At 41.3% G+C, this 27,484-nt stretch overlaps 1 protein-coding gene across 6 annotated transcripts in view; it reads right to left on the bottom strand.

Moving 5' to 3' along the window:
- The window catches only part of ITGB6 (integrin subunit beta 6), a 145,063-nt gene that overhangs the window by 73,706 nt on the left and 43,873 nt on the right, over positions 1-27,484 (bottom strand). For 2 of the 6 annotated variants that reach the window (XM_006160287.3, XM_006160289.3), the window contains exons 1-5: positions 13,491-13,595; positions 13,308-13,383; positions 12,513-12,592; positions 7,044-7,248; positions 6,185-6,431 (exon numbers count right to left, since the gene is read on the bottom strand). In XM_006160287.3, the coding sequence (XP_006160349.1) occupies positions 6,185-6,431; positions 7,044-7,248; positions 12,513-12,592; positions 13,308-13,383; positions 13,491-13,535 (653 nt within the window). In that variant the 5' untranslated portion in view covers positions 13,536-13,595. Of the gene's footprint in view, positions 1-6,184; positions 6,432-7,043; positions 7,249-12,512; positions 12,593-13,307; positions 13,384-13,490; positions 13,596-13,895; positions 13,949-14,417; positions 14,495-27,484 lie in introns of those variants that run through there. The other 4 variants (XM_006160288.3, XM_027776503.1, XM_027776502.1 and 1 more) reach the window with 4 other exon arrangements.

Genomic DNA, 27,484 nt, shown 5'->3' with positions numbered 1-27,484 from the left:
CTTATTGAGATTTTTTTAATTTTCTTATTTCATTTTTAAAACTTTTAAAATACTTTTTTTTTGTTTGTCTTTTCATTTTGTTTATGATGTTTTTGGATATATAATTAAAAACTTTTTATATCATCAAAACTTTTCTTACTCTCAAAGATGAAATGTGTTTTAATGTGATATGACAAAGAGGTCTAAATTAAAAAAAAAATAACCTATTCAATTACAATAATTTACCATTTGTCTTAATTGTCCCTGTAGTGTTTGAAGTAACTGTGGAGTAGTAAAACTGCATTCGATTAGAATAAAACTGAACAGTTATCTACCTTTGGCAAGGTACTTAACACTGTTGGCCTCAATATCGTCTATAAAACGAGACTGATGATACTGACTTCACCAAGTGGCTGTGAAGATTATAGTACTTAAAATGTAACTTTGTCCCTGGGACCTAACTGTTCTTGGAAATTGTTTGTTTAATCTTTTATTTGGGGCAGTTGGTTCTCACTATACCAAAATGACAACTGCATCTTCTGGAACCAAACATCTAGGAGTTCTCCTTTTGTAAGAAATTTGCATTTTTGTTAGTTAACTGATAATTCTAATTATCTTACTAGAACTCTATGCTTTTGGAAGTAGAGTAAAACTTTAACTTAAGTCACTAAGCATATTCATGTGATAATAGGCCATGTAACTAAAGCAAAGCAGAATTCAGAGGTAGGCCACAATAGCGAGTTCTGTCAGGAGACAATTTCTCTTTTGGTCAGAGCTCTTCTTTTAAGAAATGTTCTGGGCCAGCAGGTGGCATAGTGGTGAAGGCACTAGATTCCCATGTGGTCCACGGCAGTTTGAGTCCCAGACCTGGCAGCTTGAAACTCACGCCAGGCGCATGTGCACGCATACCCAAAATCCCAAGAGGAGAATGGAGGAAAAGAGATTGAAGTGTGGCCACCTCCCCAGGGTGTGATTTCTTACCTTCTATCTCCATCTCTCTGGTGAGCTCATGTACCTTATAGCAAAAATCTCTCAAAGAAAAACAAAAAGCAAAGAAAAATAAATGTTCATATTTGGTTTGAACTTTCTTAACAGAGCAATTAAAGGAAGTCTAAGTACTTCTCTCCAAATGACTTAATTTTGAGTCCCTATAAAGCAGTAATTTTGCATTGAATACGAAGAATAATTATAAAAGATAGTTTAAAGAGTCAACTATTTATATATTTTTAAGTTTTAAATAAGACAATCTTGATATATCAAAAGATAAACAGAAATCTCTTTAATTGGGTTAGAAATAATTTTTATTTTATTCTTTTGGTGTGTATGTTCACACGTGCTTATTACCTTTGCACTAAGAAACTATATACTAAAAAAAAAAAAGAAACTATATACTGTATACTCATATATGTTTATATATGTGTACAAAGAGGAAATCCATTTAAGTATTTTAGAGCTCAAGTTCCTCTTTTGCAAAACTACAATGTTTGGTGTTAAATTCAAAACAAAAGACCACAACATATATGGAATGATGTTTAAAAGAAAATCTCTCAGTCCAGCCACAGTGGCACAGGACGTGGAGCACCCCTCCATAACGCCGGAGCTACTTTGGGGGCACAGGTTTGGACTCCAGGTTGACCTGAACACACCAGAGGCACCCGAACATGTCTGTGATCCCGGCTGGCTTGTAGTATGGCAAGATTCTGTCAAGGGTACCCTCTCTCAGGAAATAAGTAAATGAACTTAAAAACAAAACCCCTCAAAATGCTGAATAGAGGGAAAATTTAGCTTTTGTGATGTTAAATATTTTCAAATGTACATTATAGCTGATTAAAAAATCTGAAAAGAAAAAAACTTTGTTGATGTTGCCGCTGTATCTTAGACAACAAAGGAAAGCAAACACAGCAAAGGAAACGCCTTCAAAAATATGAACACTCCAGCATTCTTACAGGGTGAACTAAGTTGCTGGTAAGTTTCCACCCAATGAAAATAGAGAGAGAGAGAGTTATTCAAAAAAACAAACAGGGACCAGCAGCTAGCATAATGGCTATGTCGCTAAACTCCCATGTAGTCAACCACGGTTCGAGTCCTGGACCTGGTGGCTTAAACTCATGCCAGGCGCGTGTGTGTGCGTGCCCAAGATCCCGAGAGGAGAATGGAGGAGAAGGGATTGCGGGCGTGGCCATCCCCCCTGGGGGAGGGGGGGTGCCCTATAGCAAAAACCTTTCCAAAAAAGAAAAAACAAACAAACAAAAAGCATTAGAGATTAAATTAAGAGGCTGGGTTTTGAAGTGTGGTACAAAGACCCGTGGGAGTCCCTGCAGGGTCACACAATTTTCACAGCAATTCAGAGCCATCATCGGCCTGTTTCCCCTTGCTGACATTGCACTGACAATACGAAAGCAACAGTGAGTAAAACAGCTGGCCTCAGCACAGAACAAGGCAGAGCACCAAACTGTACTAGCAGTCCTTGTATTTTTTACCATGTGTGCGTGTGTCCATAACCAAAACCCTGAGAAGAGAATGGAGGAGAAGGGATTGTAGTGTGGCCATTCCTCCTGAGGGGTGATGTCTCGCTTTCTGACTCTGTTTCTCTGGTGAGCACACATGCCCTATAGCAAAAATCTCTGTAAAAAAAAAAAAAAAAAAGAACAAAAAAATGTTCTTTTTTGATGTGCAACATGAAATATGGAAGTTCTACTTAACCCAATGAACCAATATTTTCCAAATGACCAAAGCATCATATGATAAAATCAAAGATTGGCCAAAGAGTTCTTCACAGTGCAATGCATACCATGAATTTTAATGTCACATGAAATGTTCACTCTTATTGTTTCAGATTCTACACTACAACTACTTTTACTGGTCTCATAGTTTGAATGTGATATCAAAGAAGAATATCCACAGTCATTAGAAAAAAATGTTTCCCTTTCCAATTGTATTTCTATTCAAGGGTTCACTTCATAGTATCCAAACCCACTCCCAAAATGTATGTGTGTGTGTGTGTGTGTGTGTGTGTGTGTGTGTGTGTGTGTGTATGTTTCAGCAGTGAAAACTGAAGACATAATGTGTTTGGGTCTGTGGCTATGAGAATCCAGTTGTCTTTTATTAAGCCAGATGTGCAAGAGATTTGTTAAAATTTAAAACAGTGCTACTTTGTTTAAAACAAAAGATTCCTAATTTTTTTGTTGTTTTGGAAAATATCATTATTTGTTCATAGAAATCTTATAGTACAAGGCAGTGGATTTCTTATTGTAGTTATTACCTGACTCAATATATAATTATTTCAATTACTTTTTGTTTTACTTTCTAATATGGTAATTATAAACAAATATAACCTGCCTGAATAAGAGTCTTTGGAATCTAAATGTTTAAGAATGCGAGAGAAGGGGCCGAATGGTAATATGGTGGTGATGCAATGTGGTCACATGGGAAGACCTGAAGTCTGTATCTACCTGAGGTCTCCCTGTCCGTGCCAGACATGACAGGCCTTCGTGTGCATGTGCACCCGTGATTGGGCTGACTAAGGCGGGGTATGAACATGGTATGAATGGTAATACGGTGGTGATGCAACGTGGTCACATGGGAAGGCCTGAGGTCTGTATCCCGAGGTCTTCCTGTCCGTGCCAGACACGACAGGCTTTCGTGTGCATGTGCACCTGCGATTGGGCTGACTGAGGCGGGGTATGAACATGGTATGAAGACCCCGTTGCGGGTACCTCTTTCTTCTCTCCCTATTTCCCTCTTTCTTTCTCTCTGTTTTTCTTTCTTTCTCTCTGTTTCCTTCTCTCTTTCTCTCATGTGGAAGAAATAAATGAAAACTGTGTAAGAGAGTCATGTGATCTTAAAGCTTGAGGACCACTAGATTAAAATAACCAGAGATCAGTGACTAAGTGTTAATAAGAGAAAGAAAATTAACACTTGTTTTGAATGTCTGTTAAAGTTCTGAGCTCATTCACATCTCACAATGACTCTGGGAGGACAGCATTGTTATCCCCGTGTATAGGTAAAGAGACTAAGTTCCAAGGAGTAAGGTATCCAAACTTATGATTTCAGTCCAGATCTGCAAAACTTCATGCTCTTTCCTCTTAATTCTCATTGCCTCCCTACTAAAGAACATTTTATTCTAATTGTACGTTTCGTTTGACCAAAATAATGACTTTTTGTCTTAGTGCGTATATACATGTGTGAGTGTGTCAGGGGAGGGGATGTCTCAACAAATGCAGTAGAAAAGGAAAGCAAATGTTGCAGTATGCATACACGTTTCCACGTGTGCACACATATACATGCACACACAAAGAAATTAATATTTATGGCTAAATAGTAAGTTTTGCCCAAAGGAATAAAAGAAACATCCTCAGAATAGGATACTGATCATTTCAAGGGAACAAATGTATGATCTTCCTTAGGGTCCCCATGTGTGCATTCTCCAGTCTTCCTTTAACCACACTGTTGTTTTATTTGTTTGTTTGTTTGTTTGTTTAAGGTTTTTACCCTAAGGTGCATGTGTTCACCAGAGAGAGAGACAGAAAGAAAAATAGTGCAAGGGAAAGTGAAATCAATCCCCGGGATGATTTCTCCTCTATTCTCTACCTGGGATTTCGGGCAAGCACACACACCTGCCCAGAGTGGATTTTAAACCACCAGGTCTAGGAATTGAACTGCGGTGGGTCATGTGGGAGTCCAGCGTTTTAACCATTATGCCACCGGTCGACCCCCACACTGTTATTACTAGTACTTACTATTTATTGAGAATTCATTATGGTCAGTCAAACATTTCATTATCTTACTCATTCCTTAAAGCAATTCTGAGTGATCAGTGTTATTCCTAACTTACAGAGGAAGAGTCTGCAGAGTTGAGAGGTGACATGACTCACCAAGGCCACGTTATGAGTGAACAGGTGACTCGAGTCTTAATTCAGAGGCAGCCCATGAGTCATGTTACACTGTGTACCTGCTCTCCAAAGAACTTCAGAGCCTTGATGTTTGTAGAGGTACCGTACCATTCCTGAATTGCCTTTCTCTGGGCTCTCTTTGTGTGAAAAAGAGGAAAAAAGCAAAAGCAAAAACACCCTTTCTTTTTAAGCCACTGTCTGATACAATCAAACAAGATTCCTAAGAGTTACAACCAGTGATCATTTCTTTTCATGGGTAACTTATTTTTGACAATGTTAAATTGCAGTTGGGAACTACATAGAAATATTTTTAACTGATGTGATAAAAGCTGTTCATCTATTACAGGAATCGATGCTTTGCTATATAAATATATTAAAAGTTAATACACATTTTGAAAATCATCTCCTATATACCAGGTAGATAGTAATGAAGGGCTTGGTTTTGGACCAAACCGAAGCTTAGTACAGATCACGGATTAGTTACGTGGCCTTGGGCAAATTACTAACCTCTCAGAGCCTCTGCTACTTCCTCTGAGCTGAGGGCTGGCGAAACCTGCTTTAACCTGCTATTATGCAGATTGAATGAGGTCATGTATGAAAAACCTTCAGCACAAGACCTGGCATGGAGAAAATGGTAGCTCTTTTTTTAACAGAGGGATATTAAATAATTTGATTTTGAGCATGTCACTGACTGTACAGGTGAACCATCACAAAGCAATTTGTCCTCAGCCATCACCTAAATAATATATGGTCTTAGTAGCAGATCATAATAGAGTCACTGTCTCATTTCCTACTAAATGTAATAGCAGTGAGGGCTTCAAAGGTTCTCCAAGCAGTAAGAGAAACCCACATTTTTCCAAAGTACACCAGAGGAAGCTGCAAAAATTACTATTTTGGCAGAAGTCATTATAGTGGAGAAAGACTTTGAGAAAGTGTAGGTTACTGTCACACAATCTCAAAAGTGGTGCTCATGGAGGATAGAGAGTTTTTGAGAGGATGGGCACAATTCAATAGAGCCTATAGTGAAAAACTCAGTCCCTTTGTCTGCAGAGCACACAACCTAGCTTGCCACGTCCTCACCTGCACAGGGAGGCAGCTGCTGCAGATGCCGCAGGGACCCAAGGCTAGAACCATGTCGTTCAAAGCACCTCACTATGTCTCCAAACAGCCTAGGCAACTGAGTGAACTATGGAAATCCAACCAGCTGAGACTGAAAGACCTGGAGTCAACAAACTCCCGACAAGTGCAGCTCAGAGCAGCAGTATCTCCACAGAAAATCAGTGCACAATGATGCCAGGGAATCATTTACTTACCTGCAAGGGTTAGCGATTTCTTCTGGTGTTGTTTTCATAAAAGGTGAGACAGGTTTTTCCACAAAAGAACCAAAGCCCAGTCTAAAGTTGCTGGTTAATTTAGACATCTCCTTGGAAAGCAGAGAACCCAGCTCCTTGATTGTGTTGAGGTCATCATCCATGGAGGCAGAGAGGTCCATGAGGTAGTACAGGTCCACTGGGTAATCCTCGGTCTGGCGGACATGCACTTGCAGGGTCTGCTCTCCACCTGTGAAGCACACACAGGAAGCACCCTGAGACGCATGTGCAACTAGCCAATTGCTAGGTCACCTGGCTACTTCATTTCAATAAGAATTTACTGAAGGTACATATGATTACAAGAACTATGTAGCAGAGTTTAAAAATAAACACACCCATGAAAATCTTTCAGCAGCAACTTTAGAACTACCAAAGGAGGTATAAATTAGGATATGTTATATCTCCGTGGGAGAACTAGCATCCATTTAGATGGAAGATAAGCTGAACTTTTTGTGTGTGGTTTTAGAAAAGGAGGACCAAAAAAGGGGAGTTCCAATCCACATTACAACACTTAAAGAAATGTGAGGTAACGCTTAACAACATTTGAGTAATTCAAATGGTTATTAGAGAAGATTTCTTTAGTAACATATTTGGAGTGCAAATAAAAAATGTGAATTAAAAAAATGTTAGACTAGCAATTATTTTTCCTTAAGAAATCTGAGTCATAATAATCAATAATATGTAGTAAGGTACAAGAGATATTAGTGGAATTATGGTATTACCATATATTACATTAGATTTATTTATATTAGTGAACACAGAAGAGGGGTTTCCTCTCTTTTCTTAAGAAATCATAACATACCTGGTCTCAATTTAAGAATCAAGTTTTGAGGTGCAATCTGAACAATGTCAGAACTATTTTTCTGTCTGCCTACACTGAGAGGCTTATTTTTAAGTATTTCTACTTGGGAGACAGGGTTTTCGATGAAGGTTAATTGACATCCATTAGCTAAAAGATTTGCTGGAGTATCACACCTTGCACCAACTCCAGATGGATGGGTAAAATTCTAAAAAAGAAAAAAAAAACAATAAACAGAGAAAAGAAGACAAGTCTGTATTTTGTTATAAGATAATAGCAACTGATTTTAAAACAAACAAACAAACACCCTTTGCTAGTCATGCATCTTGATGTGTATCATATTCTCACGTGACTGACATTGAGAAGAGGTCTAAAGCTGTTATAGTCAAATAATCAGAGAATTATACCAGTAAAATTTGAGTAATACTGGATTCTTCTTTCAATTACATCTGATTAAATTATGTACCAATTTTTGTTATTTTTATGCACTGAAAACAAAATAAAAACTTGCTAGAGTGTGTGTGGACTGCCTGAGACAAAGAAAGCGAGAAATAAATTCTCCCCCCATCACCACCACTATAGGGGTGGTCACACTGCAATCTCTTCTCCTCCATCTCTCCTTCCTTGAAGGATTCTTGGGAATATATGCACATATGCCCAGGCTCTTTTTTTTTTGGAGAGGTTTTTGCTATAGGGCGCAGGTGCTCGCCAGAAAGACAAAGACAGACAGAGAGATAGAAAGCGAGAAATCACCCCCCAGGGGGGATGGCCACGCCACAATCCTATCTCCTCCATTCTCCTCTCAGGATCTTGGGTACGCACACACACGTGCCTGGCGTGAATTTAAACCACCAGGTCCGGGACTCAAACTGCAGTCGACTACGTGGGAGTCCAGTGACATAGCCATTACACTAACTGCTGGTCCTACGCCCAGATTCTTCAAGTCATTGAGTCCAGGACTGAAACTACACAGTAGACCATATGAGATCCAGATGTCCTAACCACTAGCTGGACCCTTTTTCAATTTTTCAGAGTTTACTTCTTGAAAGTTTATTTTGAGCCATGACCAGATCCTTGGGTTGGGTTCTTAGAGTTGATGTCACCCTGTGAATTTATCTGTTCAGAATGACCTGGGGGTTTGTGGAATCCTAGGACTGTCCAAGCTCTCTGGTGTGTCTGTTGCCAAATTCAGTGACAAAGCGAGACTCTTCTGTTGATTCCTAGAGGAAAGGGATTGTAGCATCTACCTGTCTAGCACTCTGTACCAGTTTTACTCATTGTTGCATTACCCTTGTTTTATTACAGTATTACTTCTCTAACATTGACCTTTTGGGGACAGTAAACTCAGGGTCTTAAGAACTTTTAGAACTTCTTCCAAGATTTGGAGGTAAAGAAGAAAAGTGAAAGGGAAGATGTTTTCTAATCCTGCTTTTCTGCATTTGACTCAGGAGTGTCCCAAATCTCAGAGCCACCTGGGAAGCAGGCGAAGTAAGAAGAGGCTGTGTTTCCCAGAAGAGTTGTGGATGCTCCAACCCTGGAACACCCAGAACAGAGAGAGAGATCCGAGAGAGAGACACCTGTTCTACCTGGTAGCCAAGGCTTCTCTCTAGAGCAGGTGAGCACCTGGGTAAGTTTAACTCGGGGTCCATTAACTCTCATAGTTAAAGAGAGAGAACCAAACCAATTATCTTGGTTTTTGTTTTTTTTTTGTTAAATTTTTAAGCCTTCCCCCCCCCCCATTTTCACCCACTAGAAAAGTTACATTTCTTCTGAAATTGATGTTTCGGAAAATAACTAGTTATCTGGCAATCTGACCTGTGCATATTTGAGGCTAGGCCAGGCTTGGCAAACTCTAACTTCCCATCATCAAACCAAGGCAAACAATGAGTGGACAAGGCCTCAGAATCCTTCTTGATATAATGGCATTGCTATCACCTGTAGCTGTAGCCTCTGCCAAAACTTCAGATAGTGTTAACCACAAAACCCATTTTCTTTTCTTTTTCTTTTTAAAAAAATTTTTTAAAAGAGATTCCTTTTTGTTATAGGGCCACGCGCTTACCAGAGAGAAAGAAAGTGAGAAATTATCACCCAGGGGGGATGGCCATGCTGCAATCCCTTCTCCTCCATTGTTCTCTTGGCAGGCATGCACACGTGCCCGGCTTGAGTTTCAAGCCACCAGGTTCAGGACTTGAACCAGAGTCGAATATAAGGGAGTCCAGCGACATAATTATTATACCATCTGCTGGTCCCCACAAAATCCACTTTCTATCTGCCCTAAGCAGAAGCCTAATTTAGTTTTTGCTCTAACTCTCTCAGCTGATATATCGATAACTACTTCTACTATTGGAATGACCTTAGAATAATCCGGCCTTAAAATGTGACAATGATTTTACTGCCAGGTTTATCATCTACAAGTAAAACTATCAATAGTAATTTAGGTAACTCTGTTAAAGGGATGCTTCAAAAATGCATCTTAATAAAAATTCCAGGCTAATTTGTTTTTTCATGCGTCTGGCATGAAACTAGTACTATCTTCTTTAGGAGGTCAATGCCCAGAAAATATGTGAACTTTTCCCTCTTACACTCTATCATTGGGAAAGTCATGACACATTGTTGCACGGAAAAACAAAAAAAATATATCATATCTTTCCTGACAACCTAATATATTCTCAATCTTACTTTTTTTTTTTTTTTTTGGAGAGATTTTCACTGTAGGGCGCGTGCGCTCACCAGACAGACAGACAGAGACATAGAGACAGAAAGCGAGAAATCACCCCCCAGGGGGGATGGTCATGCCGCAATCCCTTCCCCTCCATTCTCCTCTCGGGATCCTGGGCACGCACGCACACGCGCCCGGCGTGAGTTTTAAGCCACCGGGTCCGGGACATGAACCGCGGTCGACTACGTGGGAGTCCAGCGACACAGCCACTACGCTAACTGCTGGTTCCCCTCTCAATCTTACTTTTGATCCATGAGCTCAAAAAGAGCAAAATTCCCTAGAACTTTTGCTTTTGATCCCATCAGTCAAGACAGTAGCGAGGAAATGATCTGGCTCATACTCTCTTGTCTATGAGGCCACCTCCTACACACATGTTCAGTTTAGGATTGGATTTAACAGTTACAGCCCAGTTCTGAGTTAGGTGTCTATGCTGGTTTCCCTTCGCTGGACTTGGCACTTGTAAGTTTTGATCTGTCCTGATTCTCTTTATGAGATCCGGTGGGTAGAGACTTGTTTCAAAATCAAGAAATCTAATGCATCTCTTTCTTACCATAAATCATTTACAGAGTGTTCTGTAGACTTTCAGTGTAGTCAGGGACTTAGGATGGCTTGTGAAATATTCTCCGATCATCACCATACCACTTTCACATGGTTTTCAGTTTGATCAGATCAGGAATGTCTGTTTGGGGCTTTGTCGTTGGTGTGGTACGGAGGTGCTGAGCTCATGAAAATGTAATTTTTAAAGAATTGCTTAATGTCTGGGACCAGCATTTAGCATAATGGCTATGTCGCTGGACTCCCATGTAATCAACCACAATTCGAGTCCCAGACCCAGTGGCTTAAACTTACACTGGGCACATGTGTGTGCATGCCCCAAGATCCTGAGAGGAGAATGGAGGAGAAGGGATTGCGGCGTGACCATCCTCCCTGGGGGGGTTGATTGCTCACTTTCTGTCTCTCTGTCTTTCTGGTGAGTGCACATGCCCTATAGCAAAAACGTCTCACAAAAAAAAAAAAAAAAAGAATTGCTTAATGTCTGAAATTAATATTTCCCCAAACCTAGAACACTTCTCTTAGAACCTAGCACTATGGTTCAGAATGAATCCTGGTTCTCAGATGATAACATTGACCATCAATTGTATATTTAACTTAAGAAAATATCATCTCTGGGGCCAGCAGATGGCATAGCAGTTACGTCACTGACTCTCACATGGTTGACCGGTCAAGTTCCAGACTCAGTGGCTTGGAACTCATGCTGGGTGCATGCATGGCCAAGATCCCAGGAGGAGAATGAGGAGAAGCAATTGTGGTGTGGTCATCTCCCTTGGGGGGTGATTTCTTACTTTCCCTCTCACTGTCTCTGTCTCTCCCCAGTGAGTACACAGGTCCTAAGGCAAAAACCTCTCAGAAAAAAAAAAAAAAAGGAAAAGAAAAAATCATCTCTAAGATCTCGGATTATCCAGAGAGCCTCAGTATTTTATAAATAGCCAGTTAGAAATGACTTTAGAATAAAATGAAGAATCAGGTTAAATAAAAAATTCTGAGTTAAGTATTATTTTCTGAATAATTTGACATCCACTCCTCGCGAAAATTGTTTTTGAACGCCACTTTGTTTTTGAATCACACAAATGCCACTTCAGTCCAGGAATGTGTACATTTTCCTTTCTGGGTTTGTTATTCATATAACCCCATAGAAAGCAGGACACTACCAGTGCTATCGCTGTGGGAATTAACATAAATGTGACTGCAAACAGTTTTTTAAAGCACGATTAGTATTCTTAGGGGGTTTTGTGCAAACAACAGACCAAATTGAGATTAAACTTATTACTATTATTACGACTGCAAATAAGTTAGTTTACACCTTTCTTTAGTAGAAGGGAAAATGGAGAGAGAAAAAAATGTTTCAGAAGAAAATTACAGCGCACTAGTTACTAGATTTTAGCTTTGTCCATATCTGTTTTTTGACTTTTTAGTATCCACCTACTGTTTGAACAGAATCCTAACCTTTTTCCTAGCTTTAAGTCTTAAGCAAATTCTTAACATTTTTTATTTTGATTTATTAAAGCTAAAACTGCTTTTCTTGGCATTAAAAAAATAAGTACATAAAAAACAAACAAACAAAAAATAAATAAAAACAACTTACCTACTTAATGACTGCAGTCAGCTGACATAGTCTCAGCTAGGTGCTACATTAGAGTATGTTCATTCTACTCACTGAGTTTTACGGCTAAAGTCAGACATGTGTTCTGATGTGTTTACATCAACCACACTTACTATTGAAAGTACTTAGTTTAATTAAGACCTTGTATGAATCAATAAAATGTGGGGGGGAAACATGGAAAGCAACTATAGATAACAGAGACAGTGTGGGAGGAGGGTGGGAAATGGCAGAGGGTGAGAGGGAGAGAATCAAGGGGGAAAAAAGAAAGAAGTAAAATATATAAGAAACAAGAAATGGAAATTTACTTGTTGATAACATGTATGGTAATCTTTTTGATCGACCCAATATACAGTGTCTTCTGGATAGGAAAACTTATTTTGTACACTGCAATGATATACAGTGAATGAATGTAAAATAAATATATTTAAAATAAAATAAATTTTAAAAATGAAATCAAAAAATTATCAGTTAATGGGATTGGGCAGTTAGGTTGATTCCACGTCTTAGCAATTGTGAATAATGCAGCAATAAACATGGATGTGCAAGCGTCTTTTCGAAAAAAAAAAAAAATTGTTGATGTCATTGGTCTTACCTCCTGAGAACACCACGCACACTGAGGTCCGATGAGTAAGCAGTCCCCACAGGTCTCTGCACCTCCCACGGCACAGCCACCTGCATTTAAGCCCAGCAAGACACAGGGAATTAAGCTCACTTTCAGTGATCCCATTTATGAGATTACAGCTCTTCAGTTACTCGAACCAAACAGTATCAATGTTGATTTTAATCTTCAAAGATCAAGCCTCCAAATAGTCACAATTCACCTAAAAGTTTACATTTTATATCCATCCCTTTGAAAACATGTGTGTTCTGTAAGCCAAACGTTATCAGTTTCTTGTTTCTTAAAATGTGAAAATATCTAAATGTTCAGTCATCCTACTTATTATCTTTATTCAATATCTGCCACTTTAATTTTTAAAAATTATTTGTACCTACCCATTAAAAAAATGATTTTCTCATACGTGAGCTATTCCTGTTTTTGAAACAAATCTTTCCTTCTCAAGATTATTACTCTGAAGCAAAAGGCCTTGTCCAATAGAAGAGTTTCTGAAACGGTTGTCACAGCGTCATTAAGAAGTCCTGTTGTGTGGTATGGTTAATTCTTCTCATTAAAATGCCTGTGCAACCTTTGTATTTATTTACCTTAAGCCTAGAGCTTTCGCCGTGGGAACAGCCCTGTTTGCCTGTAATTTGTTAAAGTGCTCGCTCGGTGGCAAAAGAGCAATCAAACAGATCAAATAAAAAATGACTTCAGATCTAGTTTCTGAACCAAATGACAAGTTTGTCAAGCATACCACGAGAGCAATATATCGGAGAACTGAGGTCTTACCTTGCACACGGTCATTCCTTCCTAGAAGCAGAAAGAACAGGCAGAGCAGTTCAATCCCCATTCGTTTCAGTTCTCGCTGTGCAGACAGATTAAAAAATGAATTACGTCCAACATTACAAGACCGAAGCTGAATATCGTTAAAGTCTTTGTTTCTTGAAGTGTAAAATTTTAAATACTACTTACACTGTTTTGAAAAGAAACTTGAGATGTAAATGTAAAAGAGTTCATTAAGACTGAAATGAAAACAGAGGCTACCTGGACAGGTAAAGAAGAAAAGCTGTGTTTAAAAGCAACTTCAACATGATTTACTTCCTTGTTCTCCTTATAAGGAAAGCAGGTGTACAATCACCGGGAAGGTGGGGAGATTCATTCAGGAGAAACTTTTATTTAAATTCTACTAGTCTCTCTGCAGCTTAGAGAAAGCTACTATCTTTAGTGAAATGTTAACCAGTGAAATGTCAAAAGAGCAACCCAAAGAGGATTATTTCAAAATTAATTACATGTAAATGGTAACGATGTTAAATACAACACAAGTATCTAAATTATCTGTCAGAAGAGTTTTTCAAAGAAGGAGCTAAATGAAAATACCTGAGATTTTTGTACTCCATTATTAAATCCTTTGCAGAGAAATGAAATAAACTCTGAAAAATAAAAATTACTGTTTTACAGTCAAATTAAAGAGTAAGCTAGGGAAAATACTATTTTTCTTATTTTTCAAATTGAAGGACACTTTTCATTAAGTGTAGAATCTTTATTTAAAAAGTTATAGTGAGCATAAATATATGAAAATTAACTTCAATCAAACTAAGATAATCTCAAAACAACAACAATAATGGAAACGGAAATAATAGTACCCAGGATTCTGAATTACATAGGATAGGGACCAAGTTCTTTTTCTTATGTGCTGTCCCAGGTTGTAGCTCACTCAGCACACAGGAGGTATGCATTTGTTAAGCAAAAGAATGGCAATTCAAAATATATACACTCTATGGTTAAGTGTATATGTTGTCCCCCCCCCAGTATATTCAGGAGTGTGTTTGGAGATTTGTAGAAACTGAGAACAGCTAAGAATTCAAAACACTCACTGCATCACTCTCTAAAGTGTCTCACCTTAGCTCCTTTGTGGCTGAGCTTTCGTCCTAAGAGATTATCTTTTAAAGATGAATTTTTAGGCAGCCATGTGATACCTGTGTAAAAAAAGGAAAACTAATTATAGGCTGAAGACTGCTTAGGCTCTTCTCAGAAGTACATGTTCAGCTTTGAAGTCCGTTGAACCTAGGAACCTGGAAGAACATGGCAGGTAGCCTGCAGTGAGAATCCAGAATTATTCAATAGTTAGAAAATATGACTTTTGGAAGAAAAATAGTTACATGAGCTCAGCTGATTTAGCATGAAGAAGAAAGATGGAGACACAATTTATCTATGTCCCTGATATTGTCTCCATTTTTTAAATCCTGTGTTAGCTGTTATTCATTTCTTCATCCATTCATTCAACAAGTACTTACTGAGCATCTCCTTTGTGCCAAATATTATTCTTGAAGCAGAAGCTATGCCAGTGAAGAAACCAAGTTCTAGACTCATGCAGCATTTAATCTAGGCTGAGGAGCAGTATGGAAAGATGGACTCTTATCAGGCAGTGATGGGACCAGCAGTTAGCGTAATGGCTATGTCGCTGGACTCCCATGTAGTCGACCCCGGTTCACGTCCCAGACCCGGTGGCTTAAACTCACACCGGGTGCGTTTGCGTGCGTGCCCAAGATCTCGAGAGGAGAATGGAGGAGAAGGGATTGCGGCGTGGCCATCCCTCCTGGGGGGTGATTTCTCACTTTCTGTCTCTCTGTCTCTCTCTGTCTGTCTGGCGAGCGCACACGCCCTATAGCAAAAAATCTCTACAAAAAAAAAAAAAAAATCAGGCAGTGACCAGGACTATGAGAAATGATAAAGCTGGATGAAAGGAAAAGGAAGTATGGAGAATGTGTTATTTTATTTAGGATAGTAAGTATTTTTCTTATTTGGGACAGGAAGGGTTTCCTTGATCAGCCAACATTTGAGAGAGCCCTAGATGACTTGGGCAAATGTGACACAGTGCAGAGGTCCATGTAGCCCATGTTAGGGTTTTGTTTTATTTTGTTTTGAGAGAGATTTTTGCTATAGAGTGCATGCACTCTCTGGAGACATAGAAACAGAGTGAAAGTGAGAGATCACTCCCTGGGATGGATGGCCATGCTGCAATTTCTTCTCCTCCATTCTCCCCTCAGGATTTTGAGCATGCATGCACACGCACCCAGCTAAGTTTTAAGCCACCAGGTCTGGGACTCGAACTGCAGTTGGCCATGTGGGAGTCCAGTGCGTCAATCACTATGTCACCTGTTGGCCCCATGCTAGTTTTTGTTTAATTTTTTCAGAGGTTTTTGCCTTAGGGTGCATGTTCTTGCCAGAAAGAGAGAGACAGAGACAGTGAGAGGGAAAGTGAGAAATCACTCCTCAGGGGTAATGGTCACACTGCAACCCCTACTCTTCCATTCCTCTCAGAATTTTGAGCAGGCACACACATGAGCCTGGCTGAGTTTGAAACCTGTGGATCTGGGACTCAAACCTTGGTCACCCTTTTAGAATATAGTGTTTTAATCACTATGCCACCTGCTGGCTCCATGATAGGATTTTTTTTTTTTTAGAGGTTTTTGCCTTAGGGAGCATGCACTCGCGAGAGAGAGACAGACAGAGACAGAGACAGTAAGAGGGAAAATGAGAAATAACCCCCACACACACATAGAGGGAGGATGGTCATGCCACAATCCTTCCTCCTCCAGTCTTCTCGCTGGATTTTGAGCATGCATGCACACACACCTGGCATGAGTTTTAAGCTACCAGGTCCTGGACTCAAGCTGTGGTCAGCCATGTGGGTGTCCAGTGCCTTAATCACTATACCACCTTCTGGCCTCACGCTAGGTATTTTTAAAAGCAAGTGCAGTAGGAGATGGTCAGGTTTGGAGGCAGAGGTTAGATTCTGTAGTCTTAACCTTGAATTTTATTCTAAACATGTTGGAGGGCCATTGGAGCATCGAAAGCAGAGGGGTGATATTTAATTTTTATTTTAACTAACATATACTGGTAAATGCTGCTGCCTGGCAGGCTGAAGTCACAGGGGAGGCTTGGGTTCAATTCCTGGCCTAGCCTAAAAAGCCAGTTGTGGTAGCATGTACCTGAGTCTCAGCTACTTGGGAGACTGAGGTAGGAGGATCACAACATAGTGAGACCCTGTCTAAAAAAGAGAAAGAGAGAATATAAACTAGAATAAGCCAAAAAACCTATTCATCCTACTTTTACCTGGTCACTGCTCTGGATAATTTGTACCAAGCTATAAGGCACAGAGGGCATAAGCTTGCTTCCCAAAGATGTGGTGCCAGTGCCCTCTCCTGGAAAGAACCCCATCCACCCCATGCAGAGGGAGGCTGCCAGCATCCCATAAAGTCACCCAAGCCAAAACTGTGTCACCTAGGCCAAGCAGACCAGACTTCTGTACATGTGGAATTTGACCAGGAAGTGTAAGCAAATTGGGAGCTTGGTAAGGGGAGCTGAGCTGGCAGGATGCAGACAGAAGAATCAGGCTGGAGGGCACTTGATGCTTCAGGACTGAGCCAGCGTCTGGAGGAATTTGCAGCTACAAGGAGGCCAAGCCAGGCACAGGAAAGCTGCACTGGTGGAAGACAATATGGCAGGCTGAGTGGATCCATAGCGGATCAGTAGAGAAGGGCCGTGAGCCACGTGAACTGAAGACACGAGCATTGGATCCATGAGCACACTTTGCCGAGGGGAGAGGGCATGACCCAGGCCTGGGGCTGCCATGGGTCCTGAATGATCCCACCAGAATGAGTCTCTCTGAGACCTGGCTTTCCCCAGGACCTTGTTTCCTTTAGACCAGTCTATTCTTATAATAGATTTCCATCCTTTTTATAAAAAAGTCTCTCTCTCTTTTTTTTTTTCCCCAATGCCTTAGGGTACGTGTGCTCACCAAGGAGCGAGAGAGAGATAGAGAGAGAGAGAGAAATCACCTTTGGGGGATGGCCACACTATAATCCCTTCTCCATTCTCTTCTCAGGATTTTGGGCATGGATGCACGTGTGCCCAGTGTGATTTTCAAACCACCAGGTCTGGGACTCAAATTGCAGCCAACCATGTGCTACACCATCTGCTAGCCCCAGTAAAGAGAGTCTCTATGTCTTAATATCAAAAGGTCTTGTCATGCCGTCTACATTGTCGGCCAAGGTAATGGATGCATAAGACAGAATCCTGCCACTGGGGTTATCCAGAGTCACTGCCTGGGCACTCTGCCTCCATCTGGGAGTCTGACCCTCCTCAAGGGGTCTGAGCTGAGGAGCAGGTGAAGGGACAGAGCAGCCTAGATCCCAGGGAAGCAGCACCCTGGACTCTGCTCCTCTGCTGGCAAAGGTGGGGACTTAGAAATGGGCTGTCTTGGGGCCAGCAGGTAGCAAGCTGGTGACGGTACTGAACTTCCACATGGCTGACCACAGTTCGACTCTCAGATGGCACCGCTTGAAAATCACACCTGGTGTGACTGTGCACCAGCCCAAAATCCTGAGGGGAGACTGGAGGACATGGGATGGAGGCCTGGCCATTCGCTCTCAGGGGGTGAGTTCTCACTTTCCCTTTCTCTGCCTCTCTTCCACATGCCCTATGGCAAGGAAAAAAGAATTTGCAATAGGCTGTCTCACCTGTTCCTGCATCAGGAGGCCACGTGAGCCTGCGGGTCTGACTCACTTTATTTAGCCTGGGTCTCTTCTGAACCCAGTCACTCATCCACATCAAAGAATGACAGTCTAGGGCCCAGCGGGGTTTGCCCTGGGGCACCTGGAAACACTCCTGGGAGAGTAAACACTGAGTAAACCTGGCTGGGAAGCAGCAGTGTGAACCGAGGGGACCTTAAGGACAGCCAGCTCTTGCCTTGGCCTTCCAATCTGCTCTATTCAAGGAGCAGTGACAAGTCTACCTCCAGGTGTCCTCCCATGAAAATGTCTCATTGTGAGTAGCTGAAAGAAGACGGTGTGAATGGACGCTTTGTCTGGACCCTGCCGCCTTGCACAGGGCATGGTCTGCAGAGCCTAGGGCTGACTCGGAGATATGGTAACGTGGGAAGCAAAGAATCCGGAAGCAGGTGCCATTGTTTCATGTTTTAAAACCTTCAGAAAAATTCTCTTTAAAAAGGTTGAATAACAATTTCCTGTCATCCTAGTACATAAATGCCAACAATGTACTAAGTGCTAGAGAAACTTTTTATTCTAGGCTGGGGAATCCTTTCCTTTTAAATTGTGTTAAAATATACATGACATAAAATTTAGTACTTTCAAGTGCACAATTCAATGACATTAAGTACCTTCACCTTCTTGTGCGGCCTTCACCACCCATCCACCTGAAAAAGGTTTTCTTCGTCCCAGGCTGAAACTCCACGCTCATTAAATGATAACTTACCATTCATCCCCTCTTCCCCTCAGCCGCTGGCAACTACCATTCTGCTGGGTTGTTGGAAAAGTCATGAAGCATTTTTGCATGGCAAAACGAAAAAGTAGAAAAGCACATCATGACTTTCCTGATGACCTAATATTTGTCTCTACTGATTTGACTATTCTAGACTCCTATGAGCAGAGTCATACAATGTTTATCTTTGTATGACTGGCTTATTTCACTTAGCATGTTTTCAGTGTTCATCCACAGTGTAGCATATGTAGGAATTTTCTCTCTTTTTTAAAAAACAAAGAGGCGTATCCCCCCCCCCCTTTTTTTTTCTGAGAGAGAGACAAAACCTCTAACATAGACCCAACATCACGATCCATCTCCACCCTTCGGCCAGACCTAGATCATGGGCAAGAGTGTTCCTGATACACTTAGAGAGGTCTCTGGATGTGGACTGAGAACATTTCCACATGGGATTACCTTGCAGTGTCACATTTTACACCACAGTCTGGCCCCATCTTCCTTTTCTTTTAGAGAGAGAGACTTTTGCTATAGGGCACATGTATTTGCCAGAAAGACAGAGAGAGAATTGAGAAGTCACTCCACATAGGGTATGGCCAAGCCATAATCCCTTCTCCATTTTCCTCTCTGGATTTTGGGCTTGCACACACACAAGCCGGCATGAGTTTCAAGCCACCAGGTCCAGGACTCAAACTGTGGTCGGCCATGTGGAGTCCAGCAGTGTAACTATTATACCATCTCCTGGTCCCCCCATCTTCTTTCTAAGGCTGAACAATAGTCCATTGTATGGATATACCACATTGTGTTTATCCATTCATCCATGGGTTCCCTCCTTTTGGCTACTGTGAGTAGTGTTGCTATTACTATAGGCATATAAATAGTTGTTCAAAACTGGAGCTTACTTTTTTTTAAAGGTTTTTGCCTTAGGGCATATACACTTTCCAGAGAGAGGCAGAGAGGGAAAGTGAGAAATCTCTCCTCTGCCCCCGAGGAGAATGGCCACATCACAATTCTTTCTCCTTCATTCTCTTGGGATTTTGGTGTGATTTTTCAAGTCACCAGGTCTGGGACCTGAAATGTAGTCGACCATGTGGGAATCTAGTGCCTCAACCATCACACTGCCTGCTGGTGCCTGCTGGTCCCTAGAGTTTACTTTTTTTGTTTTTTTTTTTTTTTTGAGAAGTTTTTGCCATAGGGCGTGTGTGCTTGCCAGAAAGACAGAGACAGAAAGTGAGAAATCACCCTTGGGATGGGCCACACTGCAATCCCTTCTCCTCCATTCTCCTCTAGGGATCTTGGGGCACGCACACGCACCCAGTGTGAGTTTAAGCCACCAGGTCCGGGACTCGAACCACAGTCAGCAACATGGGAGTTCAGTGACATAGCCATTATGCTAACTGCTGGTCCCCCTAGAGTTTACTTTTAAAAGCCTTCATGTTGCCCATGATGAGAGAAAGTCAAGTATAGTGGGAAGAATTTACTTTTGGATATAGATAGACCTAGATTCAAATTGTAGGCCTGGAGACCAGAGGATATATGGCTGGACTCCCACATAGTCAACTGCAGTTCAAGTCCTGGACCTGGTGGCTTAAACCTCATGCTGTGTGTGTGTGTGTGCCCAAGATCCCAAAGGGAGAATAGAGAAGAAGGGATTGTGGCATGGTCATCTCCCCTGGGTGATGAGTTCTCGCTTTCTGTCTCTCTGTTTCTCTATTTCTCTCTAGCAAGTGCACATGCCCTAAATCTATCTAAAAAAACAAACAAAACAAATTGTAGGCCTGCCAGATCCTATTGACTATCTGTGGGAATAGCATTTATCTCTCAGCACTTTAATTTCCAGACTTGAGATGATAATAGCTATCTTTCCAGATTATGGTGAAAATTTCATTATATCATTTTGAGAGAAATCCAAATTTTAGAGGCTTGAAGGTTACATGATTGGGGCGTGGGTCCTCTTTATGAAAAGGAATGCAACATTAGAAATAAGTCAGGTCTGAAGAACACACAGCCACTCCTCAGCTAATGACCTACATCTTTAATGACCACTTGGACTTAGGACCAGTTCTCCAGCACGGGAAATCCCTTTTCTCAGTCTGTCTTGTTCCTGCAGTCGTTAAGTATTCACCATATGAAGTGTTCACAATCATGTAAGACTACATATTTCATTTATAAATTTATATTTTATTGTGCACCCATACTAGTACTCACAATAAATAAAAATGATGACACTAGATTTACATTTTTATGGGGACCAGCAGTTGGCCTAATGGCTATGTCGCTGGACTCCCATGTAGTCAACCGCAATTCAAGTCCTGGACCTGGTGGCTTAAAACTCATGCCGGGCGCGTGTCTGTGCGTGTCCAAAATCCCGAGAGGAGAATGGAGAAGGGATTGTGGCATGGTCATTCCCCCTGGGGGTTGATTTCTCACTTTCTATGTCTCTGTCTCTTTCTGACTTTCTGGTGAACACATGTGCCCTATAGCAAAAACCTCTTCAAGAATAAAAAGATTGAGACCAGCAGTTAGTGTAATGGCTATGTCGCTGGACTCCCATGTAGTCAACAGCTGTTCGAGTCCCAGACCTGGTGGCTTGAAACTCACTCGGGGCATGTGTGCCTGCATACCCAAGATCCTGAGAAGAGAATGGAAGAGAAGGGATTGTGGCATGGCCATCCCCGTTGGGGGGGTGATTTCTCCCTTTCTGTCTCTCTGTCTGTCCCTGTCTGTCTGGCGAGCGCCCATGCCCTATAGTGAAAACCTCTCCAAAAAATAAAAAATAAAAAGATTTACATTATCATGTTGTGGTGTGTCTAAGTTGCTTTCTGGCACTTATCTAATGTATGACTTCTGAATGGACAGAATTACGTTATTCTAATGTCCTGTTGTGTCATGTCTATTGAAAAAATAAATCTGTGGTATTACGACACACCTTTAAGTTCCATGCTTATTGACCAATTGGCTTAACAACCTAGCTGTAGAAGCAAACCTCTGTCATTAGGTGAGGAATGCTTGTATTTATTTCAAAGGAAGTGAAAAAAAGTTCTATGTCAACAAATTACTGAAACCTTGAAGATTTCACTCCCTTAGTTTTTGACCTTCCCTTAGGCAATCACCAGCAATGCTTACCTTGAGATGCTTCCTGATGGTTATCTGACTTTCTATCCCCACCTGGGGCCACTTGCAGCTCCTAGCCTCTCCCAGGCAATATGCGAGTTGCTGCGGGTCTAAGGCAAACCCCCTCAGATTTCCCTTAGGATTTGTGTTCATTATATTAATAATAATAATAGCTGGCTTTAGGGACCAGCAAGCAGTTGGTGTAATGGCTATGTTGCTGGACTCCCATGTAGTCAACAGCATTTCGAGTCTCAGACCCAGTGGCTTAACCTCACACCAAGCGTGTGTGCGTGTGTGCCCAAGATCCAGAGAGGAGAATGGAGGAGAAGGGATTGTGGTGTGGCCATCCCCCCACCCCGGGGGGGGGGGGGATTTCTTGCTTTCTATCTCTCTATCTCTCTCTGTCTTTCTGGCAAGCCCATGCGCCCTATAGCAAAACCCTCTCAAAAAAGATTTTAAAAATAGCTGGCTTTACTGATACCTTGTGTAGGCAGGCACTGTTAAGGATTTTACCAGTACTACCCTATCCTGTTCTCACAAAATCACTATAAAATAGGGACTTCATATTGTACTTTCGTTTATCAGGTAAAGAAATTGAGGCAGGAGACGTGAAACAACGTGTGGGAGGCCCCATGCTGCTCAGGAAGCACAGCTGTGCAGACAGGCCGCAGCCCTCCCACCCACGTTGAGCATCACCACGCAAACTGCCTCCTGCTAGGTAAGCGGTGCAGACAGGCCGCAGGCCTCCCACCCACGTTCAGCATCACCACGCAAACTGCCTCCTGCTAGGTAAGAGCTGTTCCAGGATCACAGACTGACGTTGACGATTCAAGTTCTCACTCTGTTTCTAGGCTTCTCGTTCCAGGCCTCTTCGCTCTGTATCCAGCCACCTCCGTTTTGGTGTGTTTGTTCTTGATCCTGTGAGTCGCTCACCACCAAAAATGAGACGAAGATGTGATCCTGAATCGCACAATACTTGTTTTATTCATTCCCTGACTTAAGTCCAGCACAAATCACTAACAAAACTAAGCAAAACACATTGCCTGGCCTTGCAGGGAAAGCTGAAACCATTGGTCAGAAGCCAGCCTGGCACAGAGTCCAGGAGAGGGTGGTCGTGGGCATTTCCTGCAGCCGAGCAGGTGACTCAGGATTAACTTCTGGTCTGTGGGTTACAGTCACCTCATCATCCCCACCAGCCCCCGCCCCACATTGGAGCTCCGCAGTTACACTACTTGTTAAAGGAAGGCGGTCCTTATGCATGAGGCAGGCAAAATCCAAAGAGATTTTTCCAGAAAACACCAGCAAGTATGAGTTTGTTCTGACTTGACTCTGAGAACTAGACTCTTTGTATGCCCATTATTTTCCTATCTGTAAAGCTAATGATACGTCACAGCAAAAAGTCCATGTGAACAAGTGAACACTGATTGCCAAGTGACTCACGTAGTCACAGCTTATACAACTGTTGAGCACTCTCTTCTCGTTTTATTTTAAAAGATAATTCAAGCACTCTGACCAAGAGTTAAGATTGCTTGGTTTGGAGCAAATGTTTGTTTTTTTCTCATGAGTATCATCTCTTCTAGGACTTCAATGGGCAGTGGTAAAAATGGATTATGATTTAATCATTCATTCATTCAGCAACTGTCTATTGAGATCCTACTGTGTGCCAGACACTGTTCTGGGAACACCATGTTGGTTAAAACTGACATGTCTTTCCTCGTGTAGTATATATTCTAGAGGGAGATGGATAATCAACACACAAACGAATGAAGATGTCAGGAGGCACCAACAGCAAGAAAAATAAGAGAGGGAAGAGATCAGAGCATGGCCCATGTAGGGTGTCCAGGGGGTCTCTCTGCTCAGGGAGTATTTGACAGAGCCCGGGAATGAAAGAGGGAATCACATGGCTCTCTGAAGGGAGAGCAGTCCAGTCCATTGAAGGGCAAGTACGAGACCTGGGGACAGCAATGTCTGGGAACAAAGTGCCTAGTGAGGCTGGAGTTGAGAGCGTGGGTAAGCTGAGTGAGGAGGAGGACATAGGCTGAAAAGCAAGGGGCAGAGGCACAGTCATGAGGGAGGGCTTTGGTGGGCAGTGGGCAAAACTCTGGGTTTGTATTCTGAGTGAAAAGAGATTTGGTTGAACATGATGTAGCTTCCGGTATATATTTTTCTAGTTGCCATGTGGTATATGCACTTGCCAGAAAATGAGAGGGAGAAACAACTCCCCCAATGGGGCATGGTCATGCTACAGTCCCTTCTCCATTTCTCCATCTTGTCAGGATTTGCAGCTCACATACACATGCTCCCAGCATGTTTCACCTTTTTTTCTTGAGAGAGAGATTTTTGCTAGAGTGAATGTGCACTTACCAAAGAGACAGAGAGAGAGATAAACAGAAAGTGAAAAACCACTCCCCAAGGGAGATAGCCAGGTCACAATGCCTTCTCCTCCATTCTCAGGATTATTTTTTTAGAATTATTTTATTTAACTTTAGTTATTTATTTATTTTTAATTTGACCAGAGAGGGACAAGAGAGAGAGAGAGAGAGAGAAAGAGAAAGCCGTCAGGTCTAGGACTAGAATTTATCGATGGATTGCTCATAGGCAGAAAGAGAATTAAAGATTAAGGATGACTCTAAGTGGCATAGAAGCCCCTACCTGACAACCCCACCGGTATCAACAGGTTCTCCAGCTATATCCAAGACAAATTGTATAGTGTCTGCCCATCATCAGAGTCACAGTGAGCCCTAACAACCTGTGGGGTCAGGAGCCCTAACTGGAAAAGGCACTCACCAGCAGAACTCAAAAAGGTCTGAAATATGCAAGAAAGTGCTCTCCCTAAGGTGATGTTGTTTACATCTCTGTCTCGTGGCTAACATTCCTTCAGTTCAACGAAAGCCCGACTAGCCGGCACCTTCTGTTCTGGAATTCCCCTAGACTTTGCATTTGGGGAGCAAAAGAACATCTGGAAAATCCCCTTGGTCCCACAGTCCTGTGTAGCTGCATAGGTAGACAAATTTAGGTAGTTTCAGTGGCAAAAGACTTTTTCCTAGCAGGCAAGATGGGCAGCTTTTTAATTTTTAATTTTGGTATAAGGTGTGTGCATTTGCTGGGTCAGAGACAGAGGGAGAGAAAAAGTGAGAAATCACCCACCACGCAATCCACTCTCCTCCATTTCTCCTCTTGGGTTCTTGGGCGCACACACATACACACACACACACACACACACACACACTGCATGTTTTTCAAGCTGCAGAGTCTGAGATTCTAACCACGCATTCAGCCATGAGGGACCTAGCCACTTTAACCTCCAGGCCACCTGCTGGTATGAGATGAGCAGATTTTACATTAAAAAAAATTAAAATTCTTCCAAAATGGAATATCTTCAGATTTCTTTTGACTCTAAAGATATAATTTGTGCAACCATGGTAGAAAAGGCTATTATCCTTTAAACGGCAGGGAGAAATGGTGGCCAGTGACGATGTTCAAGGAGTACCCTTGAGGAAATCTGTGAGGATTTATTACTTCCAACTGCCATAAAGACTCTTCTGATTGTTTCTGACTCCTACTCACTGAATCCTGTCAGTAAGTTTACACAAAATCAAACAGAATGGACTGAGCATGATGCAAACACCCTAATCATTAAAAAGGCTAAACAATAAATTATTCTAACAAGCCAATCAAAATGTCATTAATCTGGTGATGTCTTAAGAACTGGAAGAGAAGAAAGAAGAAAAGCATTTAAAAGCAAATTCAGCTGACATCTAATTAAGATAGTATGTTGAAATTTTTACACCACAATAGAAGTAATGAATCTGTATATTGTTGGACAAAATGATTTTCAGGCAGAAAATGGCTCCGGTGAGCTGTCAGATGTGAGACTCATTTGAGGGAGAAAGAGATGACCTGCCTGTCCTAAAATCTGTTTGCCTTGCGGCTACTCTGAGTGGTCAGGTTTACAGATAATCTTTTTTTTTTTTTTTTTTACCTAAAAGTTCGGTTCAAAAAAAAATTAAAATCCATGTATAGTTTTTACATAACATGACCTTTCTTTGTTTATTTTTTTTTCAAAAAACATAAATCTCACTTTATTTCTTATAAGTCATATGACGGTAGGACACAGCAATTAGCTATTTTGAGATTTTAGTTATTTCATCCACAGGAAAGGGGGTAGACCATCTACAATTCAATGTTTTCCAACACATTTGGTATTAATATTCATCTTGAATGCTTAACAAAAATTCTGACCTCAGAGGCTTCACCCCAAAATTCTGATCCAGTAACTCAGTCCTACAAATTTTGCACTCCTATAAATATGTTTCCTGCACACGCAGAAAGTAATCTAATACATGTTGTTTAGCAACTGGAAATTTTTTCTAGATTCTTTATTTTTACTTTATTTTATTTTATTATTCTTATTTTTTTAAAAAACATTTGATCACTACACATCATTTGGCTTGTAAAGAGAATTCCCCCAACATGAAATACTTCTCAGACCAGCCCAGGTGATAATGCTACACTCATTATCATTAACAGGTATTAGACCATTTCTGTTCCTGCAAATGCCATGCCTTTCTATTTTTTCTCCCTGATTTCCTTCCCTATACTCTTCCTTTTACCACCCTCCTCCCTGTTCCACATGATCTTCAACATCCATAACTATTTTCACTGCTTTTATGTCCTCCAATATTTCAATCTCTTCCATGGAGTCCATCAGTATATATTAAGTGGATACACACAGTATCTTTCTTTCATAGCCTGGCTTGCTTCACTCAGCAATAACTATTCCATATTTGACCACTTTCTATCAAATGCCAGGATCTTGTTGTTTTTTATGACTGAGTGGTATTCCAGAGAGTATATGTGCCACACTGTTCAATCCAGTCATCTGTCTGTGGACATTTGGGTTGGTTCCACATCTTAGCGATCGTGAATAATGCTGCAATAAACATTGATGAGGCTTGCAGATAATCTTAGTGCCCCTTCACAGCACCCCCAACACTGGGCGTTTAACTGAGGCATAACGCCACTAAAGATGTAACGGCAGTTTTGATATTTATTAAAATTAGTGAATGATTTTCTTTATAAAAAGGAGATCAAAGTTTTAAAGTTCCCATCAAAACACATGAAATAAAAGCTTTTTGATAAGATAAAATTACTGTTGTAAATATTTTGAGGAGAGTTTTTGGTTTTCTTTTTGTTTGTTTTGTTTTGTTTGGGGCAGGTAGGCAAACGTTCCTTATATGTGTATAAAACTAAGTTACCTTGGACAGAAGTAGAATAATGTCCGATAACATGGCAGATGTAGTTGTTAGTCCTGGTCTCACGCCAGATCTTGGTAAATTGTTGGGCACTTGCTGAGGGGCATATATTGGCCTTGAACTGGTGTAGGGCCTGCACTTCAGTCCATTGAGGACTCAGAGGGCAGGATTTAAATGTTAACTCAGTTGAAAGAATGATTTACTTTTATGTATGTTTGGATGAAGAGCCTGGTTTTCCAAACTCTGTTCTAAAAAGAACTATTAATTCTTTCCCCGATGGGGCCCGTAAGTGCTGTGGTGGTTAAGGCCTTGGACTCC

The sequence above is a fragment of the Tupaia chinensis genome, unplaced genomic scaffold (assembly GCF_000334495.1).
Source record: "Tupaia chinensis unplaced genomic scaffold, TupChi_1.0 Scaffold000674_2, whole genome shotgun sequence".
Taxonomy (NCBI): domain Eukaryota; kingdom Metazoa; phylum Chordata; class Mammalia; order Scandentia; family Tupaiidae; genus Tupaia; species Tupaia belangeri.
Note: the sequence above shows the minus strand (reverse complement) of the source record. Positions and strands in the feature narration are given on the sequence as shown.